The sequence below is a fragment of the Periophthalmus magnuspinnatus genome, chromosome 21 (assembly GCF_009829125.3).
Source record: "Periophthalmus magnuspinnatus isolate fPerMag1 chromosome 21, fPerMag1.2.pri, whole genome shotgun sequence".
Classification (NCBI taxonomy): Eukaryota; Metazoa; Chordata; class Actinopteri; order Gobiiformes; family Gobiidae; genus Periophthalmus; species Periophthalmus magnuspinnatus.
This window is the reverse complement of record NC_047146.1, coordinates 30,321,828-30,345,330: the sequence shown is the minus strand read 5'-3', so window position 1 is coordinate 30,345,330 and position 23,503 is coordinate 30,321,828. Positions and strand designations below refer to the sequence as shown.

General features: G+C 35.7%; 1 protein-coding gene across 1 annotated transcript; it reads right to left on the bottom strand.

The window, feature by feature from the left end:
* Positions 1 to 2,582: 2,582 nt before the first annotated feature.
* On the bottom strand, positions 2,583 to 20,792 carry sec22a (SEC22 homolog A, vesicle trafficking protein). Its single transcript, XM_033987561.2, has 7 exons — positions 20,663 to 20,792; positions 14,514 to 14,747; positions 10,432 to 10,595; positions 8,943 to 9,122; positions 6,432 to 6,550; positions 5,565 to 5,630; positions 2,583 to 5,076 (listed from the first exon to the last, which is right to left on the bottom strand). Exons 2-7 carry the CDS (start codon positions 14,693 to 14,695, stop codon positions 4,876 to 4,878), a joined length of 912 nt encoding a protein of 303 aa, XP_033843452.1. The 5' UTR covers positions 14,696 to 14,747; positions 20,663 to 20,792; the 3' UTR covers positions 2,583 to 4,875.
* Positions 20,793 to 23,503: the final 2,711 nt, after the last annotated feature.

The following is a 23,503-nucleotide window of genomic DNA, read 5'->3' as shown; positions in this document are numbered from 1 at the left end:
TATTCAGATTTGTAAGTTTAAGTGGAAAAATACAATGGAAAAAAAAAAACCCAAAACATCATGTCATCACCAATCTAGTTACCTTCCCGTTCAACATTTTCAGATTTTTCTTTTGGACATTTCTTTAAAAACACCATCTCATTTATTCATGAATGTGGTCTCTTAGCCCCATATTTGTGAATCTGAAAAGTCAAACAAGCTTTATATTATTAACAAGTAAACTTTATTTTTGCCCATTTGCAATACACTGACTGCATTAAAAATAAAATACAGAAAAATGCACAAATAAAAGATCATCAATTATTGCTGCAGTCAGTAATAAAGGTAGTAACAAAAAAAATTAAAAAAAAGATTGATTCTGTTCTGAATGATGCTTGTTTTTCTCTTCAAAACCTGGGAGCAAAGTCACTTGTTGAATCTAGTATAAATGATCAGTTTCACATAACTTAATCCTAACGCAAATCATGACACAAATGATGTTAACCAAGCAGCTCTGGCCAAAAGCTGAATGTTAAAGATGCACTATGTAACTTCAGGTGAGAGGGCTGTCACCATGGAGATGTTCTTTTCCCTGGAATGTCACAGAGAAGATTTGATTATCAACTTGACCTAATGGTGTCACCTGCTCGTCTTGATAAGTTTAATGCCATGTGGTGGAAAATACCATGTAAAGTAATAACCTCTCCATGGAGACAGTAGATGGTAGAACTGCAACAAGAAAAGTGACATAGTTCATCTTTAAAAAAACAAAACCTTTCCTCCCTATAGTTTTTAACGTGCAAATTGAACAGAAAAAACTTCATTTTCACAACATTTAAAATCATTCAAATCTCAATTATTCCATTTAACCCTTTGTCCAGGGCTGGTTCTAGCAGTTCTTTCAGGGGGCCCTAAGCTGAATTTGTCTCTGGGGCCCCCAACAGCAGATGCCTCCCGGTTCAGCTATTGGTGATTCACATTTGACACATTCTGACTCTGCTCTCATCACCTTGACCAATTGTATTTGACCAACATCAGACTGAAAACATCCAGAATGTCACAACTACAACAGTCACCAGAACAGAACACAAACATATAAGGGAGGTCAAGAATTTTAGACAAGTTTCTGGTGGATTTTAATGTGTTCCAGTTGGCAACAGTGGGATTTACATTATTCACCACCATTTGTACTGTGTGAAGCCGGATTTCCAGTCGTGTTAGTGGGATCTTGCCTGATGAGAACTTAGCATTAGTATCACCAGATTTTTGCTTTTGAAAGATGGTTTGGTCCAGTTTTTTTTACCTTTTTCCCCCCTCGTTGTCATGGGAGGCCAGGTGAGTTTCGAGTGATTTCGCTTCTCACATTGGTCACAATTATATCTCATTCCTCTGAGAAGCCTTGTGTTTTTTTACATTTAAACGTTTTGTCACATCGGCTACATGCAAATAATCTCAGTTGAATGCACTCGTTTGCGTTTTTTTCAGGTCAGCTTCAAACAAACGACTTTCCGCAGTCCGAAGAAGCGTACCGGTAAGTCTTTTCCACATTTTTTTTTTTTTTTTTGGTGAACTTTGAGTGCGAGCCGAGTGTCAAAGGTCAATCCGCACTCATCATAGGGGAAAGTTGTGAGAAACACGATGAACTTGGAGTTTTTTGTAAAGGATACACTTGTTCCCACAAGTCTCACAGTTGAATGGCCCCTTATGGTGCTCATGGGTTAAAAAAAAGACTGTATTTGTCAGTTCCAATCTGTGGAGTTGTCTCTTAGTAAAAGGCTAGATGTTTTTATAAAAGTTTTGAGTAGACTAATAAACGTGACAAAGTGGGTTTTTGTTCCTTTTAATATCACCCTGATTTTTTCACACATTTGTTCTTTTCCAATCATTTTTCAACTGAGTTTCTTAAGTTCTGTTGCGTTTGTTTTAGTTAAGCACAGTTACTTTTTTTGTAAACATGTACTCTTTCCTGTAAATTTCAGTAACAGAGAACTTAACATATGTAAGCGAGCTAAGTGTGGAACATCCCATGCACACAATTTAATGGGGACAAGCATGTGGCAAATTCTTTACCAGAAAAGTTACATTGTGCACCTTTAATCTTGCAGCTGTATATAGATTTTGTCATTTTAGTAGATACAAAGGATGCAAATAATATAGCTTTAATTAATTTAACACTTGAACCAACACCTTGAGCTAAACATACGCAGAATACTTTTGCACAATTAGCAGAACTCTAATGCATGTGTAGTTGTGGTACAGACCGAGTGCGAGTATTGTGTACTGTCTCCGCTGCATATCCATAAGTTTTTAACAGACTAAACTGCGCTCACTCATGCATCGCTGAAATCGCATTTTCCCCCAATACAGTTAACATCGGGCTAAAATCCGTGCCCGAGCAGCTCTTTCCAATTCTTTCCTTATGCGCAGCTGCAGATCACTGCTCTCGGGACACATGCATACTACGTAGCAACCAAATGAGGTGTTAAAAAGCCCTTTGTTAATAAATCGGTGTAAATAGTCTAGATAGAAGAAGCGTTCATTTACCTGTAAGTGTGCTAACCCTTTATGAGGCCCATTAATAAAACCTGCGAACTCTGTGGTTTAGATCTTTAGAAACATTTTATTATTGTAGTTTAGCTGTTATTCTGTCTTCTTTCAAACATTTATGGTCTGGATAATTTTGAAATGTGCACTGTGACCTGAACGTAACACTTGAAAAAATCTGGAAAATTGCAATAAAAAAAACAGCTATTCATTTGGAGTGATATAACATCATTGATTCTTTTAACAACATCCAAATAAATGACAGTCAGACACATCTCAATCTTTTGAAGCATGTAATAAAACTGATAACTGCTTAAAAACAAACTTAAGAAAACAGCTGCTGGCTCCATTCTGACTGAAATAACGGCCACACTTTGAAGACAGCATTGCATAGATTTAGTTCTGCTTTTTAAACATTTGCAAACATGTGCAAAAAACAATGTAATGCACCAAAATGAGACAGAAAATATACAGAGAAATACGCTGGACTTTCATTGGTACAATATTATACTTTCAGTCATTACAATAAATTAGCTGTCAATAAAATGCATAAAAATAAAGCATTCCAGTCAGTGCAAAATGATACATAGGTTTTCAGTTGTGATCTTATGGTTCTTTAAATAAATTAATGTGAAATATGTTTTAGGTTTTTTATATATAGATAATAAGAACATAAGTTTGAATGTTTGTCTTGATTTGGGTATCTTTTTGTGTGATGTTGACAAGTAGACCTCTTAAACAAAGCCGAAAGTTGTATTTAGTTCTCCAATTTTATTTCATCAATCAGTGATTCGTCTCAAAGTCATTTTGACACAAATGAAAAAAGTCAGCTGCTCTTTAGAGTGACCTAGCGATTTAAAATGTCCAAAATACAACATAAAGATCCACGGGTGTCATAGATTATAATTCTAAAGCAGAAAAAAGCACAGTACGTTTTCTTTAAGTAAAGCCTTTTCACATGCAGCATCAATATGGAATAATGTTACAAATGTTTATTACCAGTGTGTATAGTGTATATAACCTCTCCTAAATATGTTATAAATTATTTTAAAAATTACTGTGGTCACCTGACATTTTGGATTATTGCTTGTTTAAAAAAATAAACATCAAAAGAAACAGTGGCTTGGTTTGAACTGCACAAAACTATAAATAAAATAAAAAAATATAGTTGATATCCTGCATTTAGTTTAGTGTGTTGGTCACTGTTATGACCATTTGGTTTGATATGATTTTCTGCATTGCTTGTTCTTGAATCTATGGGTATTTTAAACAGTTGTGCAAAAATAATACTGTGGTCGTGGAAAATAAAAAAAAATGAGCTTGTTTTTCTGGACAAACTACTGAAAACCATTTCTACAGTTGGAGGCACTGTACTTTCATTTTATGCATTTGTCATCCATACACCTTTACAATACATTCTTATCAACAATTGAGATGATGCATTGGTACCACTTTATAACAACTACACCTTACTTAGCCTTAATAATGCGCAGCTAAAAATCCAATAAGCTCAGTGCACAGCAGCGCACTAACTAACTCACTGTGACTCAAAGCTAAACAGTCACTATTATTAAAATTGGAAAACATAAAATAAAATAAAAAAAACTGCTAAAATTCAAATTAATAAAAATTAAGATTATACAATTATTTTTATACACAGAATACTTCAGTTTGTGGTGCTCTTTTAATAGTTATAATACCTCAAAATTAGCATTAACATTAGCATTGAGACAAACATTTCTCTTTCACAACACAAAACTGTCCTATGGTGAACTGTTTATTTTATTTGTGTAATGTTTAATACTCACAGCTCCCTGTCCACAGCCTGAGCCTTAATTATTTATTCATTTTAGCGTGACTGTGCAAAAACCTCAGAGAGACGGAGTTGGACTGGAAGTACTGACACCAACAGTGAGGTTAAACAAATCACTTATTAAGAGGCTTCAGGCTTAGAAACTACTTAATTAAGAGGTTAGGATTAAGAGTTACGGTATTAAGTTACTAAGCCTGAACCATTCTTAACTATTTGTTAATTATGAATAAAGAGTTTGTTCATGCTTTAATGAGGCATGAATAATTGAAGTTATTGTAGAGTGTTACCAATGCATTTTATGATATGAGTGAAAAAGTGAACTTTGCAAAAAAAAGGTGGCTGCAAACCTGGCTGCAACTGTTACTTAAAAACCAAACATAAGAATTAAAATAATGTCTATTAAAATCCCTATAACTCACTTTTGGCGCTAGGCCAAACCATCAAAATCCTCTTGAGTAAATGATGTTCAGTTCATCTTTGCTTGTTGTGTAAAAGTACGGTGTCCCACTTGTCCAAAAAGGTCCATACAAAATCCATGGTCAAACATTGTAGTCTGGTGCTTTGCCGATTGGTCTCCGTAGCCGGATTTGTAATGTCATGAATGCTCCAACCGCGACGTGAAACAAAATTTGCCAGAGGTTTCGGAGTTCGTAGAGATACATGTTTGAGAGGCAGATGAGAGCGAAGGCCAAGAACGACTTAATGCTCCTCCACACAGAGAAGTATGCAAACAGATAGCACTGGAAGGAAATAAAACAGGATTATAATAACAGGATGCGTTCGTGTGTAGGTTTAACTTTTTAAACAGCCTATACGCTTAGTCATTTTGGTACAAATGAAAAATTGGGCACTGTTTTCTAACACGGTCAATGGACTTATTTCTTTTATCAAGTTCAAGTATCAAGTTTTAGATGAATATTGTGATTTAACTATGCAAATTATAACAGAATGATCCACAGGTGTCATTGTTTATAACTATAGAGCAAACACAAGCACAGCAGGTCTTATAATACAGATGGGTGACAGTTAAAATGAATATTATTAAATATCATTGGCCTGTAGATTGTTATGACGTCATCTGAAACCCATCTCATATCTCCAGCCTCAGAGCAGAAACAAACTTGACCGCCCACACAAGAAGCAAAACAGTTTGTAAGAATGTGTTTTGTAACTAATATGGTCCTGTCAGGCTGCAGAGCTGTTAAGTGCTCCGACACAGATGACTGACCTGATAGATGCAGGCCGCGGTGCCCAGGAAAAAGGCAATCACGTAATTAAAGTCTTCGCCTCCGTTCTGCAGAAAAGAAAGGAGACAATTAACACAAACAACGAGAAAATACCACCGTGATTGAACTGAAGGCCTTTTATGTTTTTTCTGTCAAAACAACAGCCACATCACACATCAGCCAAGTAAAAAAATACTGTTTTGTTCAACACATTTTATTAATAGGATAATGCTAATCTTTGTACCGAGAGGAAATGAATTCACCATACTAAGAGCCCGTATATAGCAACTGATCAAGTGAGCATACAGTAAACTGTGTTGAAAAGAACATCACCACAACATTTACACTATTTTATAATGAAATCTAAATGCTTATACTTAAACCATGCACAGTCCTATGACTATTAGAGCAACATTCAAATAATATCATTTAACAGTGATATGCAATACCATGACCATATAACCTGCACTATTTTTAAAGAGAAAAAAGATTTGTTGACAAACATTAGCCTGCCTGACAAGACCCAGTTCTCTGAATGTCTTTCCATGGGTTTCAGAGTGAGGAAAAATTAGGATCACTGACATAGCAATTAAGAATTTCAGTAATCTATATAATTTAAGTGTGAAAAAGTCCTCAAAACAGGAATGTCATGTGAATGAAACACAGGAATTCTGTCTGAAGGCTCAGCCATTCAGTGATACCAGATCAAGTCTGTTAATTTCTACTCTCAAACACCTCGCTAACACAGGGGTCTGGCTGTGCTGGGGAAATAAAACGTCACCATCCCGTTAAAAGCAGCCATTTGTCTTCCCTTTAAGAGCCCTCAAACCCAATATAACACTATATATCTGAATACAGACAGATGTTACCTGCAGAATGCTCTCGATGGCATGCACCCCCCTGAGCAGGTTCAGACCTCCACACAGAGCAGTGAGGACACAAGCGACGATCCCAGACAGAGACAGCGGCTCCAGCATCTGAGTGGGAGCTGAGAGAGGAGACAATATGAAGTCAGCAGAATCAAAGGGCTAAAGGGGATAAATGAACTACTGTTTAAGGTTCATGTTTACATTATGTGAAGGGAAGACTTGGACACATTTCATCATAATACTCAATACTAAACTCACTTTCAATACTAAGAAAAAGGCTTGATACTCGATATAGATTTTGATACCACAGTGATAATAAAAATACTCAACAGAGCTTAATTTTCAACACAAAATAAACATAATTTCTTTGATATTACCCTGTGGCCTTATACTAGTTCTAGCTCAAAATCTATCTCTGATATTTTCCACCATCAATACTCAAATGAATATGAACTAGTATTAATTAGCTTTAGCATCAACTTGGAATTGATTTTTTGACAACCCCAGTTCACACCACAGAAAAATGGGAATTCAACCGGGAATAGTATTACATCCTGAACTAAACCAGTCCAGGACTAAACCATCATGCAACAGAGCCACATGTACAGTGGTGCTAGTTCTGTTGTGTCTAATTGGGAAAATTACAAAAAACATTAATACTTTGCAGACTTTGCAATGAGGCTGGAAAATTACAGCAGGATAATGGACCTAGTCAAATATAGATAATAGGCTCAATTTGTTGATTTTTTTTTTTTTTTTGAGTGGGTGGGGGTGGGGGTCTGACAGTTAGGTCAGAATTTTATTGTAGAATTTGTCTTTGTCCTACAGCTCAATTTAAAGCACTCACATTATGCTATTTTTTTATCTGTGTTATAATATTTTTTCCTCAACACTCTGTTCCACCTTGTGATGTCATGCAGGAAGCGCTTCACTGTGATTTTAAATTGCATACATTGAGATACATTGAGATTGAGTTACAACACTGTCTGTCTCTCTCAACCCTTCCATTCCACCCTGTGTCTCTTGTTCATCTTTCAGCCCAAAGACCTCTCCATTTACAGACGTCCTGAATCGGCTGGGCTAACCGCCTGAGTCAAAGCCCCCATCCTGAGTCTCTATCAGCCTCCACATCTACTCATATCATCAATACATATCTGTATTGTGTACCATTGTTGTGATGTGTGTACAATTGTTGTGGCTTTGTCCTTGCTAATGGAACCTTCACTAGAATCATCCAAATGATTCCATTTACTGAACTAAATGTAAAATGTAGCTGTTTACATGAAAACTACCACTTCATGACATCACAGGTTGGAACGGAGCTTTTTGAGCTTTGGAGATGTAGACAGACTAATAATAAAATGTTACTCAAATGTGTGTGACAACGAAACAAAACACAACTCAAGGTCTGTTTTTGATGAGGTCATAACATTATAACATGGCTAAAATCTCACAGGGGTCAGTTCTGTCAAATACAGGACCTTTAAACTATAGGAACTCTGTAATGTAGTGATGTCATGTGAACCCAACCAATAGACACGTACTAGTGGCAGTAGTAATAGTATATAGTGTGGTTTAACATGGAAGTTTCTATTTGGCTAATTTTTCAAACCTACTTCCCCCTTTAAGTATAAAACCTTCAGCTAGAATATGCTCTTTTTAATACACTCATATTTCTTGAAGGCATTTTCACTCTTTGTTGAATAATTGAGTCATTCAAATTAATATAGCTTCGGGTATGCATTTTAAAACTTGAAATTTCTACATTTTTTATTCACTAGAGCTAATATTTCTTTTCATTTTTAAGCATTTGTAATACGAATCCATCAAAAGTCCCGATGATAAACCATTCTAGTGTTGAAATTTATCTTGAGGGCTCATCATTTTGACCTTAACAAAATGTCTATAATCTGGCATCTCTCATATTCACTTACAAAAGCTTTTCATTTCAGAGATTGGTGTCAAGAGGTGGAGTAATAAAAGCCAGATAAACTGAGAGTGAGATACTATTATACTGATGTCCAGAAAATAGACTGGAGTACATGACTCCAATCAGCTTATGTAATGTTATTGTTACTAAGGCCTCAAATATATTAGATACTGTATATGAGCCTTCTTTGATATGTTAAAGTTGATTACTACAACGGAAGCAACAAGAGCTGAAGAGAGTGAAAATCGGCTGATCAAAGTTAGACTATATTATTGCAAAACTGAAATGGAATAAGGGCAAAATTAGATGGCTAATTATACTATCTGCTTGTCAATTATAGTTCGAACTCTGAAATATTTTGAAACAGATCAATAATTATGTTTTGCCAGTTTTTTTTCCTATGCAAAAATAATTCATGATCATGATTCATGGCTTAAGAAGTTATGACAAAATGTTACTTGAAGGTTCTATATTGCGCAAAACTGATTTTTTTTTAGCTTCGAGCCATGTTGTAATGCTGTTAATGAGTATTCTCTATAGTAAATTCACTTTCACACTGTCATACTTTGTGAATTTCTCACCAATGCCGTTGTACTTGGCGTTGCCGTGTTTGTTGCCCCCGTTGAGCTCGTGCAGTTCCTCGAGTGAGAGCTGATAGGGCGGCCTCAGTCTGATCTCTGTCTGCATGTCCGACAGGTTCAGCTTTGTGGACAGAGAGCGTGGGTTGTTGTAGCGCTGCTTTGTTTTCTGAATGAACGTGTCTGATGGAGGAGAAGCAGCATAAAAAAATAAACATATTGTAGCTTTCTGGTGTAAAGAAACATGCTGAATTTCTTCTGGTTGTTTATTTTCAGAACACAAGGGCTACTGTAGGTTGTAACCCAGGCCAAAAACAGCAGCAATTCAACTAATTAGAGCCAGTCTCTAACACAGACCAGCAGCCGACGAATAGAACCTTCACATCAACTTGTCGGCATAGCAACCAAGTGACATTTACAAAAGCAGTTACATTAACAACAACGAGACTTACAAGAACAAAAAGTGTCAACTCTGAACACAAACAAAACAAACACAAAATATCAGCCCATTACACTATGTAGACATAATATTGGGCAAAGAGAAAGCGAAGCAAGGATAGAAATATTTTTGAGCCGGGGAGTCCAAATGTTTCCCACACATAGTAGAGCTGTGGAATATGACAAAAGATCTGTGCTCATTTTGTTGACTGTAACATCTTTGTCATATTTTTTTTTTCAATGTAATATTTTTTGTACAGTATAAAATAACTATAACTATGAGTAAAAGTAGATATTTTCCTCAACTAAAAATACCAATATTTTGATAAACGAAAACAAAACTAGCAACTTTCTTTGGCTGGAATGTTCTACAGTATGGCATTAAACTTACCGTTCTTGCATTAATTCAATTACAGTTTTTATAAAAAAAAAAAAAAAAAGGCATGGTTACTGTGAGCAGGCTTGCTTCTCCACAGACCTGAGCTGTAATTTTGCCTGCTTCTCTCCTTTCAGATAGATTAATGCCATACTATGGAACATTCTAGGCAAAGCAATAACATGTAGGTAGCATACCCTCCACTAGAATAAAGGAAAGGAAATCAGTTTTTATTCTGCACTTTTCTCCTTTAATGTTAATGTTATGATGATTAGTTATGATTATTTATGTTTTGAGTTGTTGTATTGTGATTTTAATGTCTTTCTTATTCTGTAAGCAACTTCAAATTACCTTGTGTACGAATTGTGCACAAGGCAATTCAAAGTTGCCAGTTTTTTTGCCATCATCAGTGAACAAAATTCACAGAATAGGAATTAGCTTCAACGGCAGTGCAACATAAAACAATGAATAATAAACTAAGTGCATGCATTAAAATAAGGTGTTAGAATACAAAAAAGACTGACTGAATATAAAAACAAAATAAACAGTATGGACACAATAACAACAAAAAAATCACGTAGTGCACCTTTAAATATGTGCTCATCTTACAGTGCACAACTGCATATCAGTGGATCTTTGTTGTTTTTGTTCTGTTCTAAAATCAAACTTTAAACTCACCAAACTCTATGAAAGAATATGGCCGCACAACGGTGCTGATTCTCTTTGGGTCGTAGGTGATGATGAACTCTCTCTGAAGCTCATCCAGGAAACAAAAGGCCAGAACATTAGGATAACTTGCAGTGCACACCATCAGGTATCCCACACCCAGAGAACTCGTGAAACTGAAAGACAAGAGAAAAATGTTTGTTATGAGTTTACATGGCAAGGTTTTGAGTGAGTTTGATCAGTTGTGATTACTGGACAGCTGGGTCATTGGGTTCTGCAATACAGCTAATGTGGAGTGTTCCTGTCTGCAGTGGTCAGTATTATCAGCCCTGCTTCAGTCTTGGTTCAGTCCTGGTTCAGTCCAGTTTTAGTGCAGCTCTTGTGGGGTGTTTCCGATCTGTAGTGGTCGGCATCTATCACACGTGGATTAGTCCTGGTTTAAACCCGGTTCAGTCCTGGTTCTGTCCCGGTTCAGTCCTCAGTGTAGCTCTTGTGGACTGTAACTGAAGAGTAGTGGCTCAGGCAGTAACCTTAGACCACAAGGTTGACAGTTATTTGGCAAGACACTTTACCCACTTTGTCTATAGCATATGTTGGTGGTGGTTTGAGAGCACAGATTTACAGCCATGTTAGTCACAGACTGGAGCCAATTGTGGCTACAGTGGTGAATGAATTATAATACAATGTAAATAGTCTTTGGTTGTCCAGAAAAGCACTATATAAACCAACCTGCCTATTATGGCTAATAGGCAGGTGGCTATAGTATTATGGCATATCAGAACAAAATGCAAATTAATCCCACAAACAGAACTGAGTTAAGATAATTAAAACATTGCTGGCATTTACATCTATTACTGCTTTAATTAAACATCCAATTACATTCATATCTATTAGGCCTGCAAAGCTAATTCAATTGATAAACCAAGCACAAATTACCTCCCCAGATACAAAGACCTCTATGTTATCTGAGAAAGCTCAAGGCAAAGAGAATGAAGTCAGGTTATCAGAACATGGAAAAGGGTGTAAAATATAAATGTCAACAAGGATACGGGATAATTGGGCGATTATTATGAGGTGGAAGAATAAAATGTTTCACTGAGAGTACTACAGAGCCATTGACTTGTATAGAAATAGAGAAAGAAGGTAATACTGTATTAGGTCTGATATAGTGGTTATGTTATATTAAAGAAGAACTTCTGTTCAAAATGGACTATTATAGTATTTCCCCTTCTCTTTTACTCCCTTCAAGTTGTATTTGGAGTGGTTATTAGAGTGGTTTGTGCATGTTTGAGTGATCTTTATTATTCTGAATTTAATACACGCCAATACACACCCACTGCTACTGCACTGTTACTTCGTTCTGTAAATTAATTTTTGTAATAGGTGATACACGTAGAATTCACGTAGCCATTTTGCTTGCTAGCGTTCACAGTAGCTATCCATGGGAGGTCTTTTATCTTCTATTAAGTTCTTTTTTAGATTAATATTGCAATTAATAATGTCCAAAACATAACATAATAATCCACAATATGTATTTTTTTTAGATTAAATATATTGTTATGTACGTTAATAGATAAAAATCAATAGGTCCACATCCTCATTATTCTAGGCTCCATAATACAGCATGATAGGAACTACAAGTGTATACTTCAAAACAAAATATTGTATTTTTTGAATAGTCAAAAGACCTCAAAATGTCACCATTAAACAGGATGCTGAGCCCCTACAGATTTACTGAATTACTACAGATGAAATAGAGGATTATAGACCAGTGATTCTCAAATGTTTCACACAGAGTAACACTTAAAAACTATTTGAACTTCTGGGTACCACCTGATCTAAATCAGGCCTATGACATGACTATATCAAGGTGGCCGTACCTGCTTGTCTCATCTGATCTGAGTAGCTCAACAGGGTAAGGCCCGGTTAGTACTTGGATGGGAGACCACTGGGAAGGTGGGTACAAACGGTCTAGTAGAAATTGTTGTGTCCTCAGGCAGACCTGAGGAAGAGTTAACTTTCCAAAGATTCTTTCTGTGTTTTCCAATCCTATTTGGTTTGTTAAAAGCTTGAATCTCTAATTGATTAAAGCACTCTTGTATCAAACAGACTTGATGCTGAAAAGGTGAATAAAGTGATTTTGACTGGCTTTCATGTCCATGTCCTTTATCTAAAAAGGTTCATTAAAAATGAACAAATCAAACATGGCAAGTTTACGCAGCACCTGGCAACACAGAGGAGGAAATCTATATCCATTTACTTCAGTGGCACGACGCTGCTTAATTGAAATGAAGTTTCAGAGGTCATTTAAAAGGGTACAGCCTTTCCATTTTCCAAAATGTAATTAAAAACTGGCTTGGGGCTTGTTTGTAGTCATCAATAAACATATTTCTGGCTTTTAAAAGTGGTGCTGAGTTTGTATGATCTGATGTCTTCCTCAAGTACAAGACAGTCAATACTCAAAATGTACATTTGTAGTCCTGATTTCTTAAGCGTTGTTGATGTAAAGAAAAAAATAGACAAAATTAACCTTCATCAAAATTGTTCATAATAAAATTTCTAGTTTGAATTCAGTGAATTCTATTCAAACTGAACCAAAGTGAGTGCATGAAACTACTTTCTATCAAATTATTAACTACCAACAAAAAATATTTTCTACCTCCAATAGCCACAATACATCAAGAAACCACTCACCCATTCATACTCCACTGTACGCAGACACTGTCTTGAACAATGGCACAGCCATATTGACCTGAGAGAGATGGGATTTTGAACCGCCAACTTTCAGAGGACAAACACTTGCCCCCATAACAATTTATCTACCATTCATATAAACATTACGGTGGGCTTGAGTGGCCAGAAATGTTCCTTTAAATAAAATGCATTATTACCGTATTTTCCGCACTATAAGGCGCACCTAAAAGCCTTTAATTTTCTCAAAAACCCACAGTGCGCCTTATAATCCGATGCGCCTTATATATGGATCAATATTGGTCAATTATGACACCCGTAGTCAGGAGGCGTCGCCGAAGTAATAGCGGTAATAAGCCTTTAAGGACTGAGCACTCTATGGGCCAGTATAGCTCACCTAGACTTAGACTTTTATTCTTTTTTAGCCATAAAAATCATGTTAAATGAAGTATCAGAATTTACTGCATTTTTTCACACAACTACTTCTATTTTACACATCCATTCGTATTTTTTCTTTTACGCGTTAAATAAATGACTGGGAAAATCCCCGCAGCCCCCGCGCTCTCATTCGTCACCTTCTAGGGACAACAGAGGCAGATTACCGTAATGATGGTAAAATATTTGGATAGCCCCGTGTCTCCGCTTTGAGACGCCGTTTGAATTTACACGAGAGCACGACCGGGCGCGGAGTTACGCTGCTAGAAAGTCCGCAACCGCACTCTATCTGCCAATGGATTGCAGATGCCTGGGCTGATATATCAGTCTCAACTGTGGTCCGAGTTTCACGAAGGCAGGAATTGTCACTGAACTGCCAGACAACAGCAGCGACACGGATAATGGCGATTTTGACGAGACAGAATCGGGCACTTTGAATGAGCTCGCCGAACTGTTCAACTCAGACACTGAAGAGGAAGAATTCGACGGATTCGTGAATGAGGAATGAACTGAAAAAGTGAGCTTTATGTGTTTCTTTCACGTGTTTACAACTAAACAAGGCTGGGAGATATTGTGAATATGGACATTAATGTTTGAACAATGTTGAGTTATTGTTATTGCTTTGCACTATTTCGAGAGTTACTATATTGTGAATGCATTGACTTGTTTTGTGAGTGAACAAAGTTTTCAGAATGTTTTTTTTTTATTCTATTAATAAAGTTTGACTGACTGACTTATCTGTTTTGTTGACATTCCCTTTAGCGCAGCTCCATCTCGTGGATGCATAACACAACCCCAGATACTACAGTAGTTTCTATTCTATGCGCCTTATAATGCGGTGCGCCCTATATATGAAATTTGTTTTAAAATAGGCCATTCATTGAAGGTGCGCCTTATATTCCGAGTATTATGTATTATAAAATAATACAATGTGATTATAAAATGTAAACACTTCTATGTAAACCTACTTGACGTTGTAGGGCCCGGACTTGAGGCTGCAGCGGTCAGGGAGCTGGCTGAGTTTCTTGGACAAAGTTTTGAGGTGTCTCTTCGTCTCCTGCAGCTCAGCGTCCTGTTCATAATCTGTGGAGGCCGAAAGAGGGAGGCCATCTTTGATCCGCACCACCGACGCAAACATCACCATCGACATGTTTAACCTGGGACAGACAACTACATCCAGAGACTGAGAGCAGACCTGGGAACTGCAAAAGAAGAAGGCAATTACACCACAGTTTTAGAATATTTATATATAATCAAACAATGCAAACACCACAGTGGAAAATATTTTTAAATAAATAAACAACTTAATATATTTTGACATGTTTAATTGTGGAATATCAAACAGCATTAAAGGTTGTTGTATGACAGAGTTAAAAGAATAAAACTTTCAATGCAACATGTCCATGAGCTACTAATGCAAAACCCTGAACTTATAAACCGCTTAAAAGTTTTTGTTTTCTGGTGGGCGGAAATTAATCTAATCACCATGTGCTTTGTCAACACACATAAACTAGTATGTTTTAGGAGGGATTTGTTTTGTTTTTAAACATGGAGGATGCAGAACAAATTGCAGGTTAGGTTGGATTTTTGGTCTCAGAACTGCACAGCCACTGACTGTGGGACCGTTACAGCTACTTGAATAAATTAACTCTTCATCCGATGGAAGTAGGCTGGCTGATCCATACACCATACAGGAGCAGCATGTAGACCTGATGGAGCTGTTGAAAATCAAGTGACCAAGTGTTTAACCAAGTAAAGCGACAGTCATATAAATCATTGGACGCCTAATAATCAAGCAACAATATTTCAGTGGGCAGTTCTCTTCTTTGAGTGTATGACGGTCTTCCCTTAAGTTACCAAAGTAACTAATAAGTTGTGTGTTGTTCATTCTTGTGACTGTTGTACAATGTTTCTGTGACCATAGGCTTATGGACATCTCATTTCTCTTGACCATGAAGCATCATTGCCAAAAAAGCCAGAGAGCTCAGAAAACAAAAGAAAATTCAAAATATGTGGACCAGTAACTGTAAAGTTTTCATAAAGTTAAATGGCACACCTGAGGAGGCGAAAGTTTTGCTGATCAGGAAAATTGAAGATCTGAATAAGTACATGTAAAAGATGAAGCACAAGATGGAAGGTAACACGCAGTTACACACAAACATTTACTAATGTGCCATTGACTGAAGACATTCAAAGCTTACCAGGACTGAAATGTCGTGTGGAGCAGGAAATGAGGGATTTTCATCAACAAGAACTAATTAATTTTGAATACATACATACAGATCATAACATGCATGATGTGGATTATGAAATAGACCCAGATAATAACTTTTTTTCTACTATTAAGAATAATTGTGGTTATTACTCAGAGGAGCATTTCACACGGAATACTAAAAGCAATGAGACATTGTCTACTATCCACTTCAATAGTAGATGTCTGAATGCGAATTTCTGGAATATTAAAGCTTATTTAAATAAATTTGCACAACCATTTGACATAATTGCCTTATCAGAAACGTGGATAAAGAGTGAAAATAAAATCATTTTTGAGCTGGAAGGATATGAATTTATTGGTGTCAATAGACAGAATAAAGGAGGAGGAGGTGTAGCAATTTTTGTGGAGAATTCCTTGGAATTCAAAATTGTGGATAACTTGACAACTGTGATTGATGATGTTTTAGAGTGTATAACAATAGAAATTTGTAAAGAAAAACAGAAAAATGTTATGGTTAGTAGTGTATATAGAGCACCAGGGGCAAATGTGGAACTATTTATATATTGGATGGAGGAAACCTTTTCACAATTAACGCATAAAACAATGTTTATTTGTGGGGATTTTTATATTGACCTACTTAACTCAAAAAATCATAAAGGAACAGAGGATTTTATTAACACCATGTATAGCATGGGTCTATATCCTCAAATCACAAAACCAACCAGAATAACTTCTTTTGGCGCTACACTGATCGATAACATTTTTACAAACGATGTCAACAACTGTACACAAAGTGGAATACTAGTGTGTGACATTTCAGACCATTTGCCAGTTTTTGCAGTCTACAACAAAAACTACAAAATGAAAAAAATGGACAAACCAATACAATACAAGCGAATTGAATCAGTGGAAGCAATTAATGCTTTTAAAAATGATCTAGTGAAACATAACTGGGAGAATTTATATCAGGAATCAGATGTTGATAGTGCATATAAAGAATTCTTAAAGGTTTTTATTCCATTGTATGATAAAAACTGCCCTATACGTCAGTGTAAGAGCAAACAGAAAGCTAAAGAGTGTCCTTGGATGACAGAGGGACTTGTTAAAGCCTGCACAAAGAAGAATAAGTTATATAAAGAATTTTTGGTGAAAAAATCTGAAGAAGCTGAAAAGAAATATAAAGTGTATAAAAACAAACTAATATTCTAAGAAGCGCTAGGAAAGAGTACTACAGAGTTCAACTAGAAAAAAATAAAACCAACATAAGAGGGACATGGAAAAATTTTAAACAACATTATAAAAAAGGAATCCAGACAAAATGGTTATCCTCAGTACTTCATTGAAAAGGACAAAAAGGAATATGATATGAAGGTGGCTGCCCACAAATTCAACACTTTTTTTGTTAATATAGGAAAAGAGCTCGCAGAATAAAATCCTGATATTGATCCTACGGATAGTAATGGGCATAATCTTATAAAAAAAAAATTCACAGTCTATGTTTTTAAAACCAGTAGATGAAATTGAGCTTATTGCTGTAGTTAAAAGTTGTAAAAATAAGACTTGAATATGGCTCTAATAAAAACTGTAATTAATGAAATTGCAAAGCCACTAACCTACATATGCAATTTGTCCTTTCAAACTGGCACCTTCCCTAAACAAATGAAAATGGCAAAGGTAATTCCTATTTACAAAACCGGCAACAAGCATCACTTCACAAATTACAGACCTGTTTCAATACTACCTCAATTTGCAAAAATTTTAGAAAAACTTTTTAACAATCGTCTGGAATCATTCATAGAAAAACACAAATTGCTTTCTGATTGTCAATATGGGTTTAGAGCCAACAGATCAACTTCATTAGCATTAATTGATACAATTGAGGAAATAACTAATTCATTAGATAAGAAAAAATGTGCAGTCAGATTATTCATTGACCTAAAAAAAGCATTTGACACCCTCAACCATCAAATTCTAATTCAAAAACTAGAGTTATACGGAATCAGGGGAGTTGCCTCAAAATGGGTAGAAAACTATTTATCAAACAGGCAACAGTTTGTGAAGCTGAATGAGAGTTGCTCACCGTATCTTGATGTTACCTGTGGTGTCCCACAGGGGTCAATATTGGGTCAGAAATTCTTCATTCTGTATATCAATGACATATGTTCTGTATCTAAGAATTTGAAGTTGGTCCTATTTGCTGATAATACTAATATTTTTTGTTCGGATGGTAACTTGCACAAACTAATGGAAACAATAAGTTCAGAAATGGAAAAATTACAAGTGTGGTTTAAAAGAAACAAGTTAACATTAAATTTACACAAAACAACTATAATGTTTTTTGGAAATAGGAAGATAGATAATGAAATAAAAGTGTCAGTGGAAGGAACTATTTTAGAGAGAGTACAGCAGAGTAAATTTTTGGGGGTAATAATAGATGATAAATTAAACTGGAAGGAACATATTAAATATATTAAAACAAAAGTAGCTAGAAGTATAGCGATATTATCAAGAGAGTTAAAATCTCTCCAACAATTATACTTTTCTTTGATATTACCGTATTTGACTTACTGTGTAGAGGTGTGGGGGAATAATTACAAAACAAATATACAACCCTTGGTTATTCTTCAAAAAACGAGTAGTTAGAATTGTGCACAAAGTGGGATTTAGGGAGGACACAAATTATTTATTTTCACAGTCTAGATTACTAAAATTTGAGGACTTGGTGGAATACCAAACCATGCTTACTATGTTCAAAGCAAGAAATTATCAATTGCCTCCAAACATTCAAAACTTATTTAGTGAGCAAGAAGGGAATTATAACCTTAGAGGAATGGCAAAATCTAGACACGCTAAAGTGCACACTACCAGGAAGAGCTTTTGTGTTTCAGTCTGCGGGGTCAGATTAAGGAATGGGCTGAGTGAAGATTTAAGGCAATGTTCAAATATTAGGCAATTAAAAAAAACTGTATAAATGTCATATTCTGTCCAGATATAGCAAAAGAAAATCCTAATTAATGGTAGTAGTGGCTATATGTATACTTTTTTGTTGATAGAATGGTTCAGTACTGATGCACAGGAAAGACTATGGTGATTGTTGTGATAATAACAAGAACAAGAAGAATAAGAATAACTAGAATAATGAAAATATAATAATAATAATAATAATAATAATAATAATAATAATAATAATAATAATAATAATAATAATAAGAAGAAGAAGAAGAAGAAGAAGAAGAAGAAGAAGAAGAAGAAGAAGAAGAAGAAGAAGAAGAAGAAGAAGAAGAAGAAGAAGAAGAAGAAGAAGAAGAAGAAGAAGAAGAAGAAGAAGAAGGAAAAGCAGTTAATACTAAGAAGTAAAGTGAAAGGAAGCTGGATGAAAATTCTGTTCAAAGTTTGAATCAGAAGAAAGGGGTGGGATTAAATAAGTGTACACTTCTTCCCACATCCCTTTTGAGAATGTTCAATGTTTTTGTGGATGATATTATATTTTATTTTATGGACTGTAATGGACATGTACTACATGATTTATGAACATACTCAAAATAAATTCTGACTTGTCCATTTTCCCAGCCTAAAGAAGAAAGCCATACATTTGAAAAAAAATTGACTTTTTGACCCACAAAAAAATAAAAATAAAAATTTACTTAAATCTTTCATCTTTCACCTGGTGTAGTTTTGGTACTTCGCTTTAATTAAAGTAGTTAGTCAATGTTTGCTTGTTTGTTTTACCTGAAATACTATTGACTTTTGGATAGGTTGGGACTTTTTTCAATACAGGTCTAATGTAGCCTTTCAGAGATTGGCTAACTATGATTAGCAAATGTGAATGAATTTAAAACAACTCATAGACAGGATGGCACACACAATATCTTGCCGTTTACCAAGTTAATTTAAGGTTGGCTAGTGCATTACAGATTAGCAACATTTCGCTTAATATGCAGAAACTTGTTTATTTGTACAGAAAATCAATACATCCGTAATATAAACATAATTTCTTTTACCTAATATGAAGTGTGGCTATTTGTTTGAAAGTTCATTTACAATAAAAACTGCAGTGTATACTTTGCACAGGACGTTTATAAATACAAATCTGTATAATTTATAAATGAAAATCTGTATAATTCCTCCTCCTCCTCCTAATTCCTGTTGTTTATTACTGTCTATTACATAAGTAATAGAGCTGACTGACATATGGGCGTTCAACTAATCAATACATTGATGTACAGATGACAAAAGACAAAAGAGGCGAGGTTCAGCAACAATAAAGCAAAGCTATGAGAAGTGCCTGTTTTTTCCTAAATATTGTTGAACATGTAGAAAATTATACTGACTAAAACAACTTCTCTTCTTCTCTCTCCTCTAATCTTGCGTTTTGCTGTATTTATAACGAGTATTAGACATTACAATACCCACTAACCACAATCCAAGTTACTTCTAAGAACCACGGACAGCTCCAAAAGAGGAGGGACCAATGCCAAAGACGTGCTATTAATATAATCTCATCTTTCTTACTGTTTATATTGTACTTTGATAACACTTTTAAGAAACATAATATCACATAAAAATGATGATAAACTACTGCGTTTACTCAGCACGTACTGATTAATGTGTAAGAAGGATAGATGCTAACTACAGGCTAATAAACATGCAGTAAAGAAAGATCTAAAGCATTTCTTTGAACACTACCTTGACACAAACCTCAGCTCACATTCACGTAAAATATATATTTATCAAGAGTACTTAAGTCAACATTAAACTATGGCAATAACCCATTCTTAATATTAGCACGTCCTCCTAGCCAACGTTAGCAACATTTTGGCAAAATTTTGATCGCGTTTGCAAAAATATTCACAAGTATCATGTGTGGGGTGAGTAAATCCAGACTGGAATAATCGCTCTTACCTGTAAATCGTGTTTAAATTCACATGTGGTGGAATAAAGGCAGGTTTTCAGAGCAGATGCTACAGTTGCGGCTAGCATACACAGCGCTGAGGACTGCACGTTTACGTGGCTGTTCCGCGGTGCATTGTGGGTAGATTCTCGTAGGACTTTCTGTTTAGACTGGTTTGGGTTTATTTTGTGATTTTACTGGGAAAATTTTTTGATTTGTTTTTTTATTCCAGTATATTCGTTGAAAATAATTCATTTGTTGTGATATATAAATATGAATAGATTATGAAAAGATTATTATCATTCACTTTTCCCTGTATTAATCTGTATTCTTACTCTGCAGGGGTGTGAACAGCCTACTGACAATGAAAATAGCCTAGAACAAAAACAATACAATATTTTTGTATAAAATGAGTGATAGAAAGCTTTATTAAAATGCATAAAAATCAAAATAAAATGTATATTAAAATTGGAATTTTTATAGAATTTGGCAAGGGTCACATGGAAGATCTATGATTGGCTATAGCAATATAGTATACTTGGGCCACGGTAAAAAGCTCAGCCTGCAATGTTTTAGTATAGTTGTTAGTGGCTCTGGGTTAGTCGTTTCGGTTCACCAGAGTTTAAAGGTTGGTTTGGTTGGACTGCTGCTGCTGTATCTTTAAGCAAGACACTTTACCAGCCTCCTCCAGTATCTTATGGATGTGTATTTATCACATTGTGGGGAATATGTATGATCAACTCATGGAGACCTGCCTCCTTCATAGAGATCCCAAAGTAACTATTATATCAACAACACTATTTAAATTGAAAAGTTAAGGGAACTGTAAGATTTAGATTTTGAGTTTCATGAACATGACCTATCTGTGTCCACCGCGGAAAACATGTTGCTCAAATCACACGTAGCTTTTACTGATAACAATTGTAATGCTGATTTATCCTTATTTACAAAAACATTGGACATGATGGCCAAGTTGTTTATGTTATGCTATAATTTGGTGTTTTGGGTCTCACTTGAGGCTCTCATTTGGATTGTTTATTACTGGTCCTTACGAGAAAAAAGGTTGGATACTGCTGCTTTACAGGACTCTGATCTGAATCGTCACCACCTAAACCCCAACACCTGTAGCCAATCATTAATCAGTGCTAGTGCAGCCTCTGCAGCTTAGTGGGGGTTCTGAGCTTTCACATGAGGATTGGCCTGTCTATATAGTGAGAAAGAGAAAAAACTTGTATCTTGGTGTCTTCTATCTCCAGGATAAGGCACTGACAACTTAGGTTCAGATGTTATTGCACTACTATATTACTTTTTTATCCAGAAGCGTGCACGCTACATGCAGTTCTATTAAAATATCCGTTAAAATATGTATGGTTAGAGTTAAACACGCAATGGCTTAACCAATAAAATAATATGAACAGCAAACTATGCACCCTTAACCACAGAAATGCAGTTAATGTGTGCCTAGTCACTGTTAGATCCACTGTTACAACTACATGAGAACATTGGCTCCATTAGCCTACATAACATTTTTTATAAATTTTGTGCATCATAACTTTGTCCTGTGTTGCTGCTCAACTATTCTCTTAGAAACCAGAAACGAGCTCTCACCCACAGCCTCGCACCAGGACACTCATTTGAAGTTGAAATTAAAACTACATAAAAAATGAAACATGTTTTCCCGGATTGTGCCAAGCTTTAGAGCTGAAATAGGCCACTCATTATTCACATGCACAATTTCCTCAGTCATTATTTGGTTTCTCTTTTAAAACAAGGTGGACTAAAATTGCACTTGGAAATAAAAACAATCCAAACCAAAATGGTTACCACATTCATCTGTCAGAAGCAAAGCAATTTCCCAAAGCCAAAGTAATGTGTTGACCTGCGGACCCTGTACTGCCCCCTGTAGGCCTGTGTGAATACATGCGTGATTGTTTTGGAGATGCATGTTCAGAAGGGGAGGAAATCATCAAAAGCTGTCGCCTGTAGTCGTAATAGATTTGCAGTTATTATTCTAAATACCTATTCTTCTGTTATTTAGAAAAATTTTTTTTATAACTTCATAGTTAATGATACTGCTACGAACTATTACAATTAGCAATTAGCGGACTACTAACTTCTGCTAGTACTACTATTACTACTGCTCTGCGACTATAACTACTACTACATCTACAGCTTCTACCACTATAACCATATAGCCTATACTAACTGGTATTGCCACTAGTACTACTACAACACAACAGATCTTAAACTACAGCTGCAATTGCAACTACTATACTACACCTAATACTACAACTACAACTACTACTACTACTACTACTACTAGGCTACTAATACTAGGACAACAATATTAAACAACTAAGGAAAACTATGTACTTTTTTATGAATGCTCAAGTTCGACAAAATACAGGATGACTCAAACATAGATTAAAAACTCAAACATAGATAAAAAAAAATGATGAGGGAACAATGTTGAAAGGGCTGACAGCCAAAAACTGTTTAGCAAAAAGTACCTTGAAGTCAAAGTATCAGATGTTGAAATGTATAAAATGTACCGGTAGGTCTATGGTTCGTGACAATTTGATCGATAGCCTTGTGTCAGCTTGTGCCAGCTTTGAGTAAAAACTTTGTCATTCTCTGCGACATAAACCAGAAAATTTAAAAATACAACCAGTGGATGGCATCAGCAGCAGCAGCAGCAGCAGCAGCAGAGGTTTCCAGGGATGTCATCATTTCTGGTCCCCCTCTGAGAGCTCAGAATTCAGGGCTAAAAACAGAGGGAGGTGGGGGGTAGCTGGAGGGTTAAATGTGATACTCACACATTTTAAAGGCAAAGATTGAAAAGTGAAAGTAAC

Bases quoted from the DNA above. Each gene is read 5' to 3' on its own strand.
- sec22a (XM_033987561.2), bottom strand. From the start codon at position 14,695: ATGTCGATGGTGATGTTTGCGTCGGTGGTGCGGATCAAAGATGGCCTC. The intron at 10,596-14,513 runs GTAGGTTTACAT...CTTGTCTTTCAG, and splicing joins TCCGGGCCCTACAACGTCAA to TTTCACGAGTTCTCTGGGTG. The intron at 6,551-8,942 runs GTGAGAAATTCA...CTCCTCTCTCAG, and splicing joins CGCCAAGTACAACGGCATTG to CTCCCACTCAGATGCTGGAG.